Source organism: Podarcis tiliguerta (assembly GCF_965153285.1).
Source record: "Podarcis tiliguerta genome assembly, chromosome: 11".
NCBI classification, from domain to species: Eukaryota; Metazoa; Chordata; class Lepidosauria; order Squamata; family Lacertidae; genus Podarcis; species Podarcis tiliguerta.
The window spans coordinates 51,580,638-51,602,160 of NC_139544.1; the positions used below are offsets into that span (position 1 = coordinate 51,580,638).

Here is a 21,523-nt window from a genome sequence, read left to right on the forward strand (position 1 = left end):
ATGGCTGTCATGCAGTGCTGTCTTCATTGAGTCTGCAGTTTACGGAAGGAGATATAAAAACAGTCCCATCAACCTGCTTTTTATGTGCAAAATGCTTTGGGGAATTATAATATTTAAATGGAGAGGAGGCAGATGGATAATTGTTTAAGGCAGGTAGCATTAAACTGAAGCGGTCTGAACTTTTCACACTTATCTGACATTAGAACGCCTATTAAGGTTTCGTGAAAACTTGACACAGCAACTTTTAGGGGTGGTTATTTTCTCCCCCTCAAGAGCTTCTAATCACTGCGTAATGTGCTGCAGCACTGTAAGGAGGACATAAAAATTGCTGACTTAGTGCCAGACAGATACATCTATATTAATCTCAAAGATAAGATGAGCTTTCAGAAGAAAACTCTTGCCATTCCACTTAAAAATCTTTCTGTGGGAAACGAAGCCTAGAAGTTATAGGAGTTCAATCTACTCAATAATGTTCACTTCTCTCCAAACCTAGTTTATCTTGCAGTGCTTGGAAATAACTAGTTCAGTTTAATGAAGTTCAGTGAATTAGTTCAAAAATCTCTGAACTATACTTGAAAGTAGTTCCCATAACTGCTGAGTGAACTGAACATTAATTAATATGTTTTTGGTGCAGAATTTTTAACTATTTCAAGTTCATATTCAAGTTCATTTTCTTACATGTGTTCTTAGAAAAACTCTTCAGGCCTTTAAGCTAAAGGTCATAATTGTTGGGAAACATAAATGAAACAATTAGCATTCTGCTATGTGTGCACTTTGATGTTTTCATAGTCTTTTGAAATATATTTTACACTTCAGCACGGAAGCATCTAACATTCTAAATGTGATGATTGATTGATTGATTACCGCAGATCATTTGGAAGCAGTTGAATTAGAACTCTGAATTGAACATGAACTGAACCTCTTCATTTTGTAAAGGGGCAACTGTGAACTGCAGTTAGTTCTGTTTGAGGCATGTCAGATTTGAACTAGTTCCTTTAAAAAAAAAAATCGAACCTTCGAAACTCTGTGCTTTTGAGGTTGAGATTCAACCTATGTAGCAAAATACAAAAGTTCAAAATACAGTACTTCTAAAAACAACAACACCTTGCATTGCAGATTTGAATCACTGTTCTGTGCTGCATACATAGGATGACCCACAACTGGCTCAAAATCATAACACAGGTGTGAATCAATGTCATTGAAGCCATATTCATTCAAAGAGCAACTGGCTTAAATTGCAGAACAGCTTGCACAGTGGGCCCTGTAATTAATGGGTTCAAATTAAATACATTTTTTCCCAACACAATGCAACACAGTAATCTGTAGCTCTAGAAATTCTTCTGTATATTAAAGGGTGTTAATCATTGTACTTAATTGTCCACAACTGGCTAAGAGGGGAATAAGTAGTACATTACTTCTGCTACTTGTGTGCAAGTACTTTAGCACTGCAAATCCAGGCACAAATTAAATTTTAAAAGATCCTGGAGTGTTAGGGCAAATTGTGTAATTAGTCTTTCTATCCCGCCAGCCCTCTGAAGTTTCCCAGTAATGATGGCCCTGTGATTCTGCTGAAACCCACATTGTAGCCTTCAAACAAGCCACTTATTTCTAGTCTAGTCCCACTCTCTCAGATGTGGTTGCACATGTTCTCAAACACATGCTTATAGCTCCATTGGTGGGGGAGTAGCTAAGGAGAGGGATTGGGCACTGGGAATGTCAGACAATTGTTTTAAAGTATAGGAGAGCATTAGGAGAGGGTTGGTTCCTCTGGTGGGGGACACACTGCTCTCCTTCTGCGGCAGTTTGTCCCTGCACTCAGCTCTCACTTGTGGCTCTTAGAAGCTGCCATCATGTGATAGTGGCCTCACCATGGGAAACAGCCTTGACTGGTGGGCTAACTAGGTGAGTGTAGCCAATGAGTTGGGGACTTCTATGGTGGAGTGAGCAGACAAGACCAATAGTGGGTCCAACAGTCAAGAAGGCAGTTTGTGCCACAGAGGGAAGTGAGCGGCAGGCGTAGCTCATCAATCTGGGAAGGTAGCCCATCCAGGAGCAGGAAAATTCTAGTCCCAACCATAGCTGTCAACTTTCAGATTTGAAAATAAGGGATCAGCAGCCTCACCTGTCCCAGAGACAATCTACGGGATATCTAACAATCCGGGATAGCAGCGGGAGGCAGCGGGAAACGGCACTGAAATAAGGGAATGTCCAGCAAAAAAAGGGAAGGTTGACAGCTATGGTCCTAACCCTTTGCTGCCTTGTGGGATATCTTCAAGAGAAGAAAGGGCTACACAAATCTGGAGTGGTTGAATGGTGCCTTGCATGCCTCCTTCTAGCAACTCCTACAGCCAAGCTGGTTCCAAGCATATTGCTCTCCTTTGCTTTGGACCACATCAGCGAGGCCGAGATGGTGGGTCTTCTCATCTGGGCAGTCCAGGACCTCCATACACACTGCCCAGGCTTGTGCCCCAGGGAGGTCGCATTTGTGCTGCTAAGGCTGTTTGACTTCCCTCCTGGCGGTACTCCATTGTCTCTTGAGACAGATGGGTGCCAATGAAAGATGTACTTAAAGTACAGTAGAGTTAGTTCTGCCAAATTCCGTTCTTTCCCCCTTATCATTATTTACATTTCTCAATTCCAACACAGCTGAGTTCATGGTCTCCTGTGGTTTGGGTACAAAACTTGTATCTACCAGGAGCATTGTGTTCATCATTATTGTTTGTACCCATTGTGTGGAATCAGACAAGCTCCCTTTTCTGTTGCACTTCCAGCACTTAGTGAGAACCTTTCTATTCCATTAGGCATTTTAAGTAGGCTTTCTGATTTCATGGTTAGCTTTGACTGGTTTTACATTTATTGCATCTTTTTAACCTTACTGTACATCGCTTACAGACCAAGTGTGGTAGAAGCTGTTGCAATAAAGTAACAAGTAAACATATGATAAGCCAGACCTGCACCTCTTTATAAATAATACATAGCATCATGTTGTGTCACAAAGTAAGAAGTGACACACTAATAGGCAGGATTCAGAGACTGACATATTCCATTTATTCCTCCTCCTCTTACAACCAGCAGAGCCAAGAGGAAAAACACCCAAATGGTGCTTGAGTTAGATGACGGGTTTTATTTTTAGAAGCTTGTTGAAGGAGGTTTTGAGTTGAATGCTCTCCCCCCCCCCAATTGCATCTTCTTCTTTGCAACTCATTGTACGGGAAACAGGGACTTTTGGGGGGGGGGGTTACTACACAGATGAGACATGGAAGTTCAGATTTCCCATCATGTTCTTCAAACTTAAAAGCAGCCATTGCAATTTGAAAGGGAGCAGTAGCACTAGGGAGGTGAACAGGAAGGATTCTAAGAGTTTGTCCTACTCAGTCATCCTCCTGAAATTATTAGACTTCTGTCTGAAAAAAGAAAGTTCAGAGAACTAGGCATCTTTTTGAACTACATGTCTAAAAGCTTTATTTTTATTTTGAAGAGGGGACAATTTAGATCAAGGAAATGGGACAAGGGGGAAAGTTAATCACCCTTCTGTCAGCGTTTCTCATCAGAGTAAGAAACACCATCCGCAAGGCTGCCCTTTAAGTTACAAAACTTAGCCTAGTTTTCCGAACAGTAAATAATGAAACAAAAACCTGTTCTCTCAGGAATTGCTTCTGGACCAGCACTCTAAGAATGGAAAAAACAATCTAATTCCAGTCCATTATCAATTTCATCTCTATTCAAATCTGTTCTGTCCCATTTTGCATTTAGCTGCTATTATTTTTTTAAAAATCTGCACAACAAATTTACATATGTATCCAAACATTAGTGCTGTGCAACCATTCCAGCTGAATCCCAGATCCTGAACCTAATTAGCTCATTTTGCACTGATCCAGGGCTTGCATGAGTGAGCTGAAGGAATCCTAGATTGGCCCAGGTCATATCTGACCCACCTGGAGCCATCCAGGACTGCCAAAAGGAGAGATGGGGGAGAGATGCAGTCAGCCTGCTTGTGGGTCCTTCCTTTCTCCCTTCTGACTGCATGCTTAATTGGGTTTTAAGACCATAATTGAACACTGTGCAAGGCCTCAAATTCAGTTCATGGCCCAGATCTGGACTGGGAGATTCCTGCATTATCCTGGATCAGAATGGAGCCACACTGAAGCCCCTCTTCAGGCTCTGAATCAGATGGGAGGAACATGCACAACCCTATCAAATATGTTCTAGTTGCAAGTAGGTAGCTGTGTTGGTCTGCCGTAGTCGAAACAAAATAAAATAAAATAAAATAATTCCTTGCAGTAGCAACCTTAGAGACCACCTAAGTTAGTTATAACTAACTTAATTGGTCTCTAAGGTGCTACTGGAAAGATTTTTTTAAAAAAATTATTTATTTTGTTTTGTTTTGACTATTAAATATGTGTCACTGAACACATTCCCCCCCCCCCACTAAATACACATTTTGAAATGCCGCAAGTTCGCTAGAAAACAAGCGTTTTAAATGTATTTTATCTATTACTCTGTCTATATATCAGTATTCCACCCCATACTTTAGTTGGGAAGGGTAGAGCTGCTCATTTCCTATTGGAATTCACAAATATCCAAGTTTCCCTACCCAACCCATTCATGTTTGAAAGGCACCGCTGATATTTGCATTGGAAAATTCAGTCTAGCGGCTGCTAACAAAATTGATAACTAAACATTCTCTCACCTTGTTAACTTGCATCTACTTCATTAAGATCACATATGCCAGGTCAACCTGATGATCTCAGGGTGTCCCAGTTCATAGTTTCTTCAATCATTTCCTGCCCATAACAGATATCACCACATATGATAAAAGTCTCCCTTGGTGTCATTACAACACCAGCCTCACACATTGCTGGCTTTATAGATCTTATCTAACTTCCAAGGTGTAATATGCTGTTGCTGCAGTTAATAACTTATAACAATTTTCTTTGTTATAGGCACCTCTCTTTATTGCAAAATTCTGAAATACGAGCCTCTGGCTCAATTCAGATGACACAGTGACAGCTCACTCAAGCTGCTCCTGGTTCTGAGTTTGCACTTTGAATCACAGATTAACAAATCAAATTTATTAGCTTGGAAAGACACAAAGCCACTGAGGTCAACAAAAATACCTGGAATATAGCAAGTTGCAGAAGTCCATGACTTATCAGGTGCAGGTCTATGCACCAAGCCATAGCACAGCAACCTGTGATGCAGCATTTCTTCCACTGATGCATGTTGTGGTCCCTGAATTTGTGGGCACATGCTCTAAATAATGGAGCTATGAATAATGGAGCCTGCACTCACCATTGCTTTGAGAAGAGACATGGATGTGGATGAGAAAAGCATCATGGAACATCTTCCTAGGGCCATTTGCAACTCCGTTTCCGAAGTGCAGTGGAGCTGTACTGCAAATGGGTGCTCAGCTGAGCCATGGCTATGCTTTCAAAGGTTAGGAGAAAAAGAAAGCTGCTCTTGGATCACAAGTTGTACAGTGGTACCTCGGGTTACATACGCTTCAGGTTACATACGCTTCAGGTTACGGACTCCCCTAACCCAGAAATAGTGTTAAGAATAGGTTAAGAACTTTGCTTCAGGGTAAGAACAGAAATCGTGCTCCGGCAGCATGGTGGCAGCAGGAGGCTCCATTAGCTAAAGTGGTGCTTCAGGTTAAGAACAGTTTCAGGTTAAGAATGGACCTCCGGAACGAATTAAGTCCTTAACCCGAGGAACCACTGTACTATCCTCACCACCTCCTCGAAAACCTGAAGAATTGCACCTCCAAGAATGTCCCTGAATGTCCCTCAGCCTTCAGTGGAAAGGTCCAATGAAGGCAATGGGGCATTTTCCATCACCATAGTTTGGTTGACCTTGTCTTCCCTCCTCCCTACCACCTTTTCTAACTTGTCAATCAGAAATGGTGGCCCATTTCACCATGAACACCTTGCTTGTTCTCTGATGATGGCAATGACACCCACCTGAGAGGTGCTGAAATAAGCCCTGCTCCCATTCATATCAGGACAACCCAGTGTGCATTTTGCCCCCAGAGGGAAATTGGGGATTCAAGGAAGGGATCAACGTTTGAGGCGATTCCATACCCCAGGTATACAGAGAATAAACAAGGTATGTGTTGTAGGGAGGGAATAAGTAGCCCCGTTAAAAGAACTTCATATTCTCCCAAGGATATCAGAACAGCATTTGCTGCAAGGCAATTTGTGGGTCAGAGTTGAATCCAGATAAACATTTGGCTAATTTGGTTTTAAAGCAAGTTTGTTACAACTCACACACTCAGTGTAAGGTTATAGGATGTTAAACTAAAGGGCGCCATAAAATATGCATAAGCCATAATTCACAGTTAGCATCGTCACTGTTATTATTATTGGTGCTTATGTGGACTCATAAGGGCATAACAAACTGGTTATGCATGCTAAAATATGGGTAATCAAATTTTCCTACTATGGGACATAAAGAGAATATGGCAGGAAGTCAAAAAGCCACTCTCCCCCCCCCCCCCCCTGTCCATCTGCATTGTTCTGTATGTCAATATGCTTTGGAGCTTTTGGTTTTATATTTTGATAGTGTATTAGATAGATAGGAGGAATTCCTCCTCTGAATGTGTAGGGATGGTTAAAGGTAAAGGGACCCCTGACCATTAGGTCCAGTCGTGACCGACTCTGGGGTTGCGGCGTTCATCTCGCTTTATTGGCCGAGGGAGCCGGCATACAGCTTCCGGGTCATGTGGCCAGCATGACTAAGCCGCTTCTGGCGAACCAGAGCAGCGCACAGAAACGCTGTTTACCTTCCCGCCGGAGTGGTACCTATTGATCTACTTGCACTTTGACATGCTTTCGAACTGCTAGGTTGGCAGGAGCAGGGACCGAGCAATGGGAGCTCACCCCGTCGTGGGGATTCGAACTACCAACCTTCTGATTGGCAAGTTCTAGGCTCTGTGGTTTAACCCACAGCACCACCTGCGTCCCTCTGTAGGGATGGTTACAGGATGACAAATGGAGAATCACAGAGTTGGAAGTGACTTCAAGGTTTATCCAGCGACTCCCAGATGAGGAAAGATTGCAGCATTTCAAACTTTCTTTTTAAGGAAAAGTCAAGTATGAGGTGACATGGTAGAAGTTTATAATATTATGAATGGTATGGAGAGGGGGGACAGAGAAATGTTTTTCTTCCTCTATTTTACTAGTAGAACTTGTGGACAATCAACGAAGCTGAATGTCTGCTAGATGGAACAATCCCTTATCATTTCCCAATGTGCTTCTTCTGACCTCCCCACAAGAGTGGATTTGGGGGCGTATGGGGGAAGGGGAGGAGAACTGGGTGAATGAGGAGCCCTGAAGGAGGACCAGGAAGACAAAGACTTAGACCCCTGGTCCTGGTGGTGTGACAATGGGGAGGAGGCTGGGGAAGGACTGAGATGGGAGGTGCTGGAAGCAGTAAGCTGGAGAGATGGGTCAGAAGAAGGCTTCCAGGACAGAACTAGAGGCTGAGCACCTCAGTGTGAGCACAGACATAGACGGGGGAATCAGAGGGTACATTTGCCATCCCATAGCAGGACAGTCTCAGTGCTGCTGGCTCTCCTCCTCTCACACCCTGCTCCAGGAGAATCCTACATGTTGCCGAGCGATGGGCCAGACAGGCCCAGAGGAGGAGCTTACCCCCCATGTCACAGTCTTTGTCTGTTGTTGGAGAGGGCTCCAGAATGAGAGGCTCAAGGAAGAAGGTGGGGATGGAGCTCAGTTTCCAGAAACATCTCAAGCTGAAGGAGTCGAGCCAGGGACTCGCTGTGTTACTTTCTGTGAGTAAAAGTCAATTGCATTTCAAGCCTCTGGCCTTTTCCTGACCTGCGGTGGTCAAGGCACTTTCCTGTCAGCCTTCATGAACAATGGGAGCCCTTGCAACTGCCTTCTGCTAGCACACCGGTTTAGCTGAATCCATGCCATTGTGATTATTTCTGATGGTTCCTAATATATTTTTGAATTCTTTTTGTTCACTTGCTATGCTGTGAGACACTTCAGGCACAACTTTGTGGGGGGAAACTGCACACAGATAAATAATAATGATGATCCTATGCATGTCTACTCAGAAATAAGCCCTGTTTATTTTTATTTATTAACAGACATTTTCCCCAGGCAAGTTGGGGGGGGGGGGGAGGACATATAGCCTTAAATTAAAACCACTGTTGCTCCTGGAGAATGAAGTGCATTGAAATGACCTCCATTGCACTATTGCTTTGAGCAAAATGTCCCTGTTAACACATAGCAGCCTGAATAAAAAGGACACGGGTAATACAATGTAAGGATAAGGTGAGTGAGATGAGGTCAGTGCTGTAACAATGAAAACCCAAGGCCTTATTGATCAGTGCTCTGGGGGGGGGGGGGCAAATATGAGAAAAGGGAGGCAGAAACTGTACATAGCCCTAAAACTTAAGTAGAAATTATTGACATTGAACCTAAAGCATTGAACTGCAACATAAATTTATAGCATATGATTGTTTTTAGGCACAGAAAATGTGGGGATTCAAATTGTTGACACACTGGAGGTTGAGGAAATAAAAATATGGGTGTCAGAGATGCATGTACTTAGATTCTAAAAGAGAGAGTTTGTTAGGTGTGGGTTACATCATCGTAAATTGTTAATCCTTCATCTAGACATGGCAGAACTGCAGAAAAGTGTTCTAAACCTAGCTTAGGGTGGCAGCAAAGAGCTTTTCAGTGCCATCCTCTTTACGGTCTTTAGGCTGAGGGTCCTTTATGCCAAAGGACTGCGTTAAGGCCAGGATCCCTATCAAGGTCTCAGATGATCACTCAGCCTGGTAGTGCAGTTGGCTCTGGCTGGCTTCAGGAGCTGCTCACTGCCGAAGAGGAACCGGAGATGTCCGGTGGTACAGATCTCCTGCCCCCTTCCCCTTTTGTTTTGACAGATTGGGGGAGGCTTGGGAGTCGCAAGCGGGTGGCCATTGCCCAGGAGGGGCGCAAGGCATGCAATTTCTCTGCAAGGCAAGGTGCAAAACCTTTCTTTTATATCCTGTGAAACATAAATGTGCAAAAGTTTTAAAAAACTGGGCAACAGCCACCCGCCTACGACTTCTGAGCATCCCTCGATCTGTCAAAACAAAGGGGGAAGGGGGCAGAAGATTGGGGGAGGCTCAGGAGTCATGGGCGGGTGGCACACCGTTGCCCAGTTTGTTTGTTTTTTACAAACTCTGCGCATTTATGCTCCACAAGGTATGAAAGAAGGACTTTGCGCCTTTATACAATATACATGTGTGCTTGGGCTCAGGGTCTTTTGCCTCACCATCCCCACCACTGACTCCCTATTGCTACTCATCTTCAAAAAAAGAAAAGAAAGAAAGAAAAGTGTCCCTGGATTCATTGAAAAAAATCTGGTAACCAAGACTTTGGAGTCCCTGCAAGTAGAAGCCTGGGCAAAGCAGGATTCCTTATTAACTGTGGTCTGCAAGTGCCCTAAGAACACAAGAACAGCCCTTTTGTTTCAGACCAAAGGCCTACCTGGTACAGCTTCCTGTTTCCTACAATGGCCAAACAGACATTTATAGGAATTCCACAATTTCCCCTTTAGCTCTTGGGTCTCCTAGATTATCAAGGGTGGCTTCCAGATGTTGCCAGAATATAACTCCCATTACCATTGACCATTGGCTATTCTGTCCAGGACTGATAGATGCTGTAGTCTGTAGATCTGGAGGGCCAGAGGTTCCCCATCCCTGTCAACAGTTTGTGAGCCAACACTGCACACAGCTTTAAGTAGCATGGTGTCCTCCCATAGTCCCTGACCACTGACTACGATAGCTTGGGCTGCTGGGAGATGGAGTCCAACAACATCTGGAGTAGATCACACCAGCTACCTCTGCTTTTACACCCTGCCAGTAGATCTGACTCAACCCACTGGGAGCATCTCCCTGCAAGCTGTACTGAAATGAAGTTTTTGTAAGAGGTGGGAAGATTTGCCTACGATTCATAACAAGGTATTTTTTTTTTGCAAGTAATTCCTGTGCAGCCTATGATCCTTTCTTCGTCTGATAAAGCCAGTACAGCGTGGGGGCTGTCTAGCACAATATTTTGGTAAGACATGGTTTTCTTTATCATGGCACTTGTAAGTTAGCTCCTGCAAACAATGCCTGGAGCTACTAATTAATATTTTTCTCACATGCCCAGGATTGAGCATGCATCCTCCAGCTAAGTTTCTAGCTAGCGAGGAAAGTGTTATGAAATACTGTTGGCAATTATCCTACTGGTTATACATCAGGTGTGGGAAAAGCTGATTATTTCAAATTTGCCTTGGCTGGCTTTCTCTTCTCCCCCCCCCCCCCCCACTGCCCAATGTGTTACTCTATGGAATAATAATAATAATAATAAAACGCTTCTCTGAGCCTAAATCTGAATAGCAAAACAAAACAGAACTAAAGCAAATGATTTTCACTATGATTATTTGCTAGTTCACTTCTGGGGAAGGAAGTTTCCTCAGGGACATGCTTCTCATTGCCTGTTGTTTTAATAGCCTCAGAGCCACTCAAGTTTACGGCTACGAGTCGGCAAAAGCCATTTAAGAAGAGGCTGAAAGACTTGAGCTGTGTTCAGTCATAGAAACACAATGGGGGATATTGAGTTTTTTGCAGCCTCATTCTGTGCATTCTCTGCCCCCACTCCATACATCGGAGTGGGTCTCCTGGTGCCCTACCAGATGTTAATGACTACAATGCTCATCATTACTGACCGCTGGCCATGCTGGCTAGGGCTGATGGGAGCTGGGAGTCCAACAACCTTTAGAGGGCCACAGTTTTTCATCCCATGCATCCTACATCCTCATGTGCTGTAGATCAACAAAAAGAAGCAGCTACAGTTGTCAGGAGTAGGACTCTGGTAGAGACACATGCCCAGCTGGCATGTTCCCTCCCTCCTGGTCGATCGTTCGGGAGCTTCAAGAGCTTTCTTCTGCCCAAACATCATTGCCACTGATTCCAACCGACACCGCAGGGATCCGCAGAGTTTGCGCATCATGCATGACAGACCTCAGCAACTCAGCATTTTGGCTAATCTACTTTATTTACATATAAACACACATGGAGCACTGCAACATGGCTCCCTCTCTCTCCAGCATCAGACAGCAAAGAGAAAAAGAACAAAGGACAATAGTCCCACTTCACAGAACACAGTAACAGAAACACCCTGTCTCCATCACTTCCCACTCTGCGGAGTCAAAACATACACCGTCATGTGAAAGACAACAATCCTATGACTGCAATCATAGATCAGGAATTGTAACACAGTGCTCTTCACCCATGTGAGAACCTTAAGTGGCCAGCTTTCCTGTTTCGGTGGTGGGACTATACCAGGGATGTGACTGCACGCCTCCCCACAGTCATTGCTGGACTTCAACTCCCATTAGACCCAGCCAGCATGGCCAATGATCAGGGAAGATGGAAGCTGTAGCTCAGCAACACCAATTCAATAAATACATGAGGGAAGTGTGTTTAGTTGCCCCAAAAGGCTTTCCCCCGCATGTTCCTGGTTCTGCATCTCCATGAACCAGTCATCTGCCCTTGGCACCTTTCCATCAACACAACTATTGCAAAAGGATGAGTTGGTCACCACTCACAAGCAGGGATGGGGGAGACATTTGATTCGATAATGCAGAATCTATCACATTCTCACCTTCTGAACTGAATATGTGAACTGAACCATAGCGATCCTTTTGGAATTCCTTAACTGAATTCCGTGAAGCTGTTTTCCAATAAAGCAGTTTTTATAAAAATGCATATATTATGGGAGAGCATGCATAAAAAATAGAAGATGTTGGTGAAAACTATCATACAAAAATGCATTGTATTAAGGGAAATTGCTTGTAAAACTGGGTACATTAGTCAAAATAAAACTGTGGTCATTAGGAAAAATTCGCACTTAAAATGCCGATGAGATTTCATGAGGTTTTTTGGGGGGTTAATTCACGATTTGCTGCAAAATGGGAAGAACTGAATTTAAGATCAGGATAATGAGAAACTGTAAGCTGAAACTGACAGATCTTTCTATCCTGATTCACAAGACTATAACAAAAGTTCATTAAGCTCTTTAAATTACTGTTTGACCTCCTGCTACCAGGGACAGTCTGCCATACTTAATCTGCAATGCTTTGAGGGAAACCATGTCCGATGGAATGTAATATACAGAAATATCTGAAAGATGATGGAATGTTGGTTTAAATGGAAACTGTGAGAATCTTTCTGGATTAGACCATTCACAGACACTGAAACTGACTGGCTCTTAAATGGATATTGGTATGAATTTTGAAAGGAGTAGATTTTGAACTATGGTAAACTTCATCTCTAGGGATATGTGAGCTTTTATCACCAATCATCAGTTCTGAACTTTGGATTTGGGGATGATTATCTGAGTGGCTATCTGGACATACAGTGAATTTACCGCTTGGGAAATAAACTTGTGAGTGGAGGCCCCTCTCCCGCTTTGTGATGAAATGTGGTGCTGTGGGTTAAACCACAGAGCCTAGGACATGCCGATCAGAAGGTCGGCTGTTCAAAGCCCCACGACGGGGTGAGCTCCCACTGCTCAATCCCTGCTCCTGCCAACCTAGCAGTTTGAAAGCACGTCAAAGTGCAAGTAGATAAATAGGTACTCCTCTGTCGGGAAGGTAAATGGCGTTTCCATGCACTGCTCTGCTTCGCCATAAGCGGCTTTGTCATGCTGGCCACATGACCTGGAAGCTGTACGCCGGCCAATAAAGCAAGATGAGCGCCACAACCCCAGGGTCGGCCACGACTGGACCTAATGGTCAGGGGTCCTTTTACCTTTACCTTTTAAGACACATGGACACAAGCATTTTAGGTTAATGGGCTAAAAAAGGCCTCAACTTTATTGGTTACAGAATCTGAGTGTTATTGGCTTAGGCACTGGATCAGAACAGACTATACTTGACTGCTTCCCGCTCTGCAGGGAATCACACAAGGGTTAACAACCTGTAGGGGGAGCTTGTTGATGCAAATCAACTGGAAGCTTTCCCCTAGAGTCCCTGGAGGGTCATGCCATGGCCCTAGCCACCACCTGGGCATTGGACAGGAACCACAACCGCCGGATTCCTTTAATGGAATACCGTTCAAGGGGAGGGGTAGGTGATGGCTGCAACCTCCCCTCCAGCACACAACACATTTTCCAATGCCTAACCACCAAACCTTACAAAGTTGTGACGATTTGCTACGAGGTAGGCAAGAAACCAAGTGGCTGGTGCCAATCTGCCAAGTGGAAAAAAATCCTACCAGGCCCTCTGGACAACCAAGGCGACCAACTGAAGTCTATAGCAAGGACAGGTACAGAAGCAAAACCTAGAGGGAGGGAGGGAGGGTGATCTGAAGAAGCTGGAACAACAAGGCAGTGCTTGTGTGCCCGCAACCATTTTTAAACAGCTAAACTCCGCCCCCCCCAGGCAGCCGGATTGGCTGGCTAGGGTGCGTGATGCGGGCACAGGACTCCAGTGACACAGGGGCTCTGCCACGTCCCCCTGCAAGTGCAGGAAGCGATTCCCACTTACAACCCCTCCCCTCATGGAAGAGGAGAGTTTTGTGAACCTAAACTCTAGCCAATTAGTCTAGATTTGGAATTGGAAGACTGAATATCTGCAAAAGGAGGAACTGGCCACCACTCAGAAGACTATATCAAAAGTTCATTAGGCTCCCATAAATATCCTCCAACAGCCAGGGGTGGCTTTAATAGGCCATTGTCTGTATTTCAGCACCAAACAGATTTGTCACAGTTGCTAGGGGTAACACCCCGTCTGTGGCCTGTGGACAGGCTCAAACAGAACAGCTGGGGAATGCAGCCCTCATGCCGTGTGAGACAGGGATGGTGTCCATTTATTGACAAGGTTTTAAAACAGAGAGGGCTATGTTCTTCTCAGTGTGATGAAGTCCAGGGCTCAATTTGTATTTATACCGGGTTCCCCCACCATCTGTGCATCCCGCCCTTCTCAACATCTCAGAGGAATCAGAGTGGCATTGTTTGAAGATCTGATTAAATAGCCAGGGAAAAGCAATCCATCATTTATAAGGGGGAGAATGGAGACAGTTTACAATGGCGTCCCCATAGCTCTTTAGGATTTTGTCTTCATTTGTGTTTGCTTTCATTCTAGTCCAACGCCAAACTTTTTTTTTTTTAATGCACACCCAAAGAACAGCAATTTGCTGTCAAGCACTCAAACATCTAGGTGGCAACTGCAATGAATTATACAACTTCCTCTAGGCTGTTCCCAGTGATGAATTAAATGACTCTATCACAAAAGATGGCCTCTATCGCTCCCCCACTGGGTTGGCATCTGTGTAAAAGAGCAGACGCTGAATGTGGGAACCAGACTTCCATGTAAAACAACCACACACACAAACTGTAGGCTTGCCAAAAGTGAGGTGTGTGACACACACAGCAGTTCTTAAGAGGAAGGTCATCATTCTGAGCACAGGTGACAGGTAGAATTACGAGGAGCAGCTGAACTTCCTGGCACCAATGGGGAGGGGCAAGGTGTGGATGGATCAGCACACCTCTGGTCCATGTGAGTTTTGCACTCGCATAAGTCCATTATTGGGATGCGGGTGGCACTGTGGGTTAAACCACAGAGCGTTGACTTTCTGATCAGAAGGCTGCAATTCGAATCCCCGTGACGGGGTGAGCTCCCGTTGCTCAGTCCCTGCTCCTGCCAACCTAGCAGTTCGAAAGCACGTCAAAGTGCAAGTAGATAAATAGGTACCTTCCAGCGGGAAGGTAAACGGCATTTCCGTGTGCTGCTCTGGTTTGCCAGAAGCGGTTTAGTCATGCTGGCCACATGACCCGGAAGCTGTACACCGGCTCCCTCAGCCAATAAAGTGAGATGAGTGCTGCAACCCCAGAGTCAGCCACGACTGGACCTAATGGTCAAGGGTCCCTTTACCTTTAAGTCCATTATGTTCTATTTATGCATTACTCTGTGTGTGTGATGGTGGTGGGTGAATAAAAACATAACTGTGCAAATTTGTACTTAAATGCATTTTTCTGCCACATAATGCATTTTGAATTTATTTTATCCTAAACATACACAACTTTAAGCATTGCTTTGGGCTGAAAACTGGCACATTGCCAAAATCTGGAGAAGTGAAAAATCCGAAGGGTAACTGTGTTCCAATCTGAACAATAGTCCAAGGTGGGAAGCAATTGGATGAACTTTGTATTTTAAGGCGCACTGACCTATCTCACACTTTGCAATATATGTTAACTGAAATGCGCTTCTACAACAGTATTGTTGTACTGTATTCTTTCTATTGGTGATGTATTGTTTGTTGAATTTATGTATTGTTTTTCTTTATTGTTGTTCTTTTCATAATTATAAAATATTCAATAAATATTATTTTTTTAAAAATGAAATGCGCTTCTTCAAATTTTAAAAGGCAGTTCTCAAGCCAAATACCATGTTCAAAAATGTGTCTATTAGGGCAATGCATACATAGAAATGTGTATGTCAGTGACAATAGCATGCAAAAAAATGTGTTATATTAAACTGTTTGGGGGAAATGTGTATATTATGTAAAATTGCATACAAAAATGTGAATATTAAAGAAAATCACATTAAAGTGATGAATTTTCATTGGAACTTTTTCAGGTTATTATTGAGGTATTATCCTCAAATGATGTGGAAATATTAATTGCATTTAAGATGGGGAAAATTAGAAACCCAGATTGCCAGATTCAGCTACCCTCAGTTCAGGGAGTCATGGAGCAGGTATGTTCATATTGAAATTTGCAAATAATTAATTCCTAAAGTATCCCTTTCCATATGTTGCTTACTTATTATTTTATTTCATAACATATAAATATACCATTTACAGTGACTGTCTGAAAGCTAGGTGAATATCAGCACTTAAATGTAATGTGAATGTTGACAACCCTAAATGGTTTTCTGGATGTACAAAAATGCATAAAGAGAAACATCAGAGAATGCTGAAAGCCATCATAGGTACAATGTGACTTGCAATATGTCAGATCATAATCACATTGTTAATAATAAAACAACTACTGCATATGAATCTCAGTGGCAGGATATCAAATGACATGCACAAAGAAACACAGATTTGATCAACAGCAAGATTGCATTGGAATGTCTTTGTCCTAGAAAAATGAAAGAATCATGGCGCACACCCTTTAACTTTTGCATGGCTGGAATAAAATGTGCTGCACAAAGGTGAGAGTCACATCCATTAATCCACCAACTTTTGTCGCTGACCCCCACTCACCTATAGAACATGCCCCATGAACCTCAAAAAAGATTCCCCACCTCTGCCATAATACCTGTGTGAATCTGCCCTGATTTGCATTTATATGCATGTAATTGAAAATTGACAGGTTAGGAACAAAGATTATTTTTAGGGTCAAAGTTAAAGAGATAGAGAGAAAGGCTATGCTGGAATTAGCCACCTGCCCCTGTCTCCCCATCTGTTTTCACAAGGATGGTTTATTTTTATTTTAAAAAAATGCATTTATTTTAGTTTTACCTTTCTCCCTTCAGTATCAGTCAATTAGCCAAGATTATTCTGCCTCCAGAATAACAATAAGGTGAGAATGCAAATGGACAACATAAATATGACACACTTTCTATGAAGGTCAGACCCACAGAAGGAGTTTCAGCTGAGTACCTGTGTTCTGTTCTCTAAACGTGACTTCTTTTTCACCACCTCCTCTTTAAAGAACAACATCCGTCCCCATCAAAGCCTACTTTTCAGCATATGACTTATCTTTCACTTTCTTTGTAATGCAAACACTTTAAACAACAACATGCAGCAAGGAAGCACATGTCCCCTTCAGGTAATGAAACATTTGCCGGTGGGACGCTCAGGACCAGATTTGGCGTCTCCTTCCATCCACCAGCCTACCAAAGGGCACCAGCCACCATGGACCTGCCTTCTTCCATGGGCTTCTTCTAATTGTCCTGTCTACATCACCTCCTAGGTCAGCACAAATAGCAAAACCACCAAGAAAAAAGGAGATGAAGGCTTGTATGTCACCAAGTCCTACTCTGAATGGGCCCGTTTAAAAATGCATTTAAGTTTGTCATTTTCATGGATTCCAGTGGGCTTACTCTGAGTAGACTTAGTCAAATACAACCCAGAGATGTGATTCCGCACACCTTCTGCTGGGGTGGGACATGGAGGGGAATGACATTTCTTGCAGCACATGTGGCATCTACTTAGCATCATTCAAGGGCCCAGCCTAGGGCTCTTCTGTCCCAATGGAAACGAGTGATACACAACAATGAAGGATTACTCGCCAGTATCGCTATAGACCAGGCATGTCCAACAGGTAGACTGTGATCTACCGGTAGTCCAGTGGACATCAGTGGTAGATCATTGGTAGATCACTGGCTCCCCCAAAGAAGCTCAAAAACTTTGTCCTGCACCCCCCAAGAACAGGGCCCTCCTTCCTAAAAAAAAGCTCAAGCACTTCAACCTGAAGTTGAAGTCCCCAAAAGGGGATCGATCACTGCCAGTTTTTAACTCTGTGAGCAGATCGCAGACTCTTGGGAGTTGGCCACCCCTGATATAGACTGATGACCACAATAGTAAGAATCCAAGCAAAAAAACACAGGAGCTGGTGTAGGTCACACACAGGGGTGGATGAAGTGGGGTGCAGTGGGGGCAGACCTCCCCGGGTGACATTTGGCGTGCCTCCCGCCCACGACTCCCAAGCCTACCCCAAGCCATCAGGGGAAGGGGGGAGCTGCAATGCTTTGTCGGTGGCATTCCCCCTTCCCCCTTCATTTTGACAGCTGGGGGAAGCTTGGGAGTCACGAGCGGGTGGCGCGCTGAATGTCCACAACCAGCGGCTTGCTCGGCCCCAGTGGGCTGCTCGCTCCACTCCTGGCTGCAGGGCACGCATGCCGCTCCATGCACCCGAGCGGCTATCCTGAACCTGGGAGGGCACCCTCCGTGCTCCTCCCCCTTTGGGAGCATGCCCCGCCCCCTTCAGGAGCGTGCCCGCCCTGGGCAGCGCTGGCATATGCTTTGCCGCTAGTCACACAGTCCAAGACTCTGCTAATCATATTAATTAAAACAAAGCAAACGATTCTTTATGTCTCTTGCATCTTACCAGGTTCAGGGATGATGAGCTGCGCACTGGTTTGAGCATTCCCAGCATCATTTTCAGCTACACACTGGTAGAAGCCTTCATCTGATTTTACCAAGCCGAGAATCCGCAGGTTGCTGCCACCCTAAAGAGAGGGAGAGAAGCAGAAGCAATTACCTAGAGCTGTGCCTCAGAAACTTCACAGGGTTTTTTTCTTTCTCCTGAATTAAAATTGGAGGCACACTTCAGTTTTATGGTTTCCTCAATGTTTTCTGTGAGATAAGCTGTGGGGAAACTTGTTTTCTATATAGCAGTAGCGGCCAGCAGGGAGCGGGAGGCTCCTTGTACCTGACCTCCCATTGCAGAGTAGCTACTGCTTATAGGGAGGGGTGAGGACACTGGCATTTTGCAAGCAGATGGGTAGGTATGCCAGGTGGACTCCGTTGGGGCACCCACATGGCATCAACCACCTGCTGCCTCACCCTCTTCTGTTTCCTGCTAAGAGGTGGAACAGTGGAACAAACTCCCTCGGGAGGCTGTGGGTCCTCCTTCCTTGAAGGAAGCAACATGGATATGGCTAAAACAGGGGAAAGAGTCGTGTGGAAGGTTTCCAGCAACTGGAAGTCAGAAGCATGGATGAATCCATCACTCTGTCATCCCAGTGGCCAACCAGATGCCTATGGGAATCCTGCAAGCAAGACCCAAGGGCAAGAGTACTCTGCCCTCCTGCGGTTTCCAACAACTGATAGTAAAAAGCAAACAGCCTTCAAACATTAAGGCAGAGCATAGCCACTATGGCTAAAAGCCTTTGCCTCCCTGAATTTGTTTGATCCTCTTTTAAAGCCATTCAAAAAAGCATCCTCTTTAAGGTATGCTGGTATTCACTCATGCCCGCCAGTTCCTCCCTAGAGGATTGTAATAAAATGCACATACATTAAATAATGTGCTGACTCGGTTTGCTCACCCTGCTACCAGGACATTTGATTAACTAATAGTAATACTGCGGTCGCACGTAAGGGCAGTGCAAACACTTTATGCAACATGTAGAATCGACATCAAGAGGGGTCTGCATTGCATAATGGGTGCACTTAGTGGCAGAAGATTCGGTGGATTTGTTTGGGTGTTTTTAAATACTTTTGCAGGCAAGCGAATGGATTTGAAGGTCAACCCTTCCCAGGTTACAGGCAGCCACAAAGGGAAGGAGGCCATTTCGTTTCAGCTGCATCTGGGCAGGGTTTCATCTGGAGGTGCTGTTGGCAGGCAGAACTAAATGATGCTGTAAAATTTGGCTTCTAAGGAAGAGTCTTTGGCACCGCAAAAAAGGAGAAGAAATAAATAAAAATGTTCTGCCTAGAATGATTCTATTATTAAAAGTCTTTCTTCCCTGGGCAGTTTTGGAAAAAAAGAACAAAAAGGGAACCTGCCCTTTCCCAATTACTTAATGAAAATGTCTGTCTCTTGGCAAGCTGAGCAAAGCCTGCCTGATTGTCTTTATTATAAACAGCAATGGTGGGTAAAGTTGTGTGAACTTGGATGCTCCTATAACTGAGTAAATCTTCCTCTCTGAATGAAAAGCGGGGAAAGCGCCCATGCCTTTTTATTAACTGGAACATGTTTAATTTAGATAATCATTGTCAATTTCACTTAATAGAAGGAACATTAATTAGGAAAGGGCAAGCTGATCTATATGCATGAGATTGCTAAACCTCTAAAATAAAAGTCATTATGGCGGGGTGGATTATCCAATGGCCACAATTTTTTTTAATAAAGCATCAGTTAACTACTTCTGAACTGAAGACAACTCCACGTATTCCACGTATTATCTGGGCAGGCAAACAATGAAGGATAGGTGTAGCCTTAGACAGGTAACTTCCATTGTACATTATCCATGATTTCCTGTATCAAAGAGCTTTATGCAAGAGATCTATCAGTGGGGGAGAAAGTCTGGAATGTTATGACAGGATGGGACACACCTGTTTTGACCGCCTAATGGTAAGAGCTGTTCAACTGTAGGGTAGATGTCATTAGGGTGCCAAGTGATTGGCATCCACCTGTCAGAGTGGATTTATGGAGGGCGTTTTGCACTATCCTGATCCAGTTCTTGACCCTTGCTATAATTCTATGATGCAGTAGTCTTCAAAATTTCCTCACCTGTTGCCCACCTGTAGTACAAAAATACACCTGACTTCTCACTTTTTCTTTTTTCTTTTTAACCACTTTGTATGATAGTAGTGCTGTTGTTGTGTTTCACATTAGACAGGGCTCAGTAACGGGTCATTAAAGACCAGCGGTCTGAGGCAGGGTTTTTTCAGCTGTGCTTGGAGTACCCCAGAAACATTTTAAGGGTTTCTCAACAAGCAGTGAGTGATGACAGACAAGTTTCCTGAACAGACAGGTTGCCCACTGCTACACATCTTTGTAGCATCTTTGAAGGTGCCCTAGGTATTTCTTCTGAGGCCCTTCTCCAGGTCTTCCCTCTGAGGGAGTCTCAGAAGGTGAGAGGCCTTTCCGGTTGCAGCTCTTCATCTGTGGAATGTTTTCCCCACTGAGATCCATCTGCCACCTTTGTTGACATCTTTTCATCACCAGGTAAAAACTTACCTTCTGCTCATAGGCTTTTGATGGACTAAGCTGATTTTCTTTTGCTGTTAGTGTGCCGCCATAGCTTCCTTTAGCTATTGATGGCGACTGTTCTTTTTTTATGAGTATACCCAAGTGACCAGGTAGAGAAGTCTGGCTGGTGTATATTAAAGGACCAGGTTCAGAACAGGACAGGGGAAACAGTTGCTGCAGCCGAAGGCAGATGGAGGGGAATAGCAAGGGACCTGGGAGAAATCTGGGGAAACTTGAAGGAGCCAGGATCTAAAGGAAAACTAAAGCTAAAACTAACTAAGCCTACTTTTGGTAGCACCTTTTACAGAGCTTTTGTTGCACCCATTGAATCGTGTCTGTTTCCTTGTTTTGGAATAATGGTAAAAACAAATAATGATTACCACTATCTGAAAATAATCACTAGGAATGACGACTTCTCCATTCTTGATCCATTGCACTGTAGGAATCGGTTTTCCAGAAACAGAGCATTCGAACTCGATGTCCATACTTTCATAGGCATAGAGATTAGAAGGATGATTGATAAACCATGGTGGAACTGCAAAAACAAAACAGGGAGACAAAGATTTTAGTGAGCATGAATGCATATATATCACAAATATATATATATCGACCAAAAAAATTGACACATCGTGTTCTGCTCTCCCTTTCCTTCTCGCCGACAGCCCAGAGAAAATGATTTCCTCCAGCCTACATCATTCAATGCTGAAAGCTTAAACCTGGCACTGGCCTCTGCCCACTATATATAGCTGGAGGAGCGGTCCCTCCCCTCCTTGTCTGGCAGTGTTCACTATCTCTTGATGGCTTCCTTC

General features: G+C 44.1%; 1 protein-coding gene across 3 annotated transcripts in view; it reads right to left on the reverse strand.

The window, feature by feature from the left end:
- DCC (DCC netrin 1 receptor) overlaps positions 1–21,523 on the reverse strand; it is a gene marked incomplete at its 5' end in the record, with an annotated part of 926,289 nt that overhangs the window by 333,764 nt on the left and 571,002 nt on the right. For all 3 annotated transcript variants that reach the window (XM_083402635.1, XM_083402634.1, XM_083402636.1), the window contains 2 exons: positions 18,126–18,246; positions 21,095–21,249. In XM_083402635.1, coding sequence (XP_083258761.1) covers positions 18,126–18,246; positions 21,095–21,249 — 276 coding nt within the window. The remainder of the gene's footprint in view (positions 1–18,125; positions 18,247–21,094; positions 21,250–21,523) is intronic.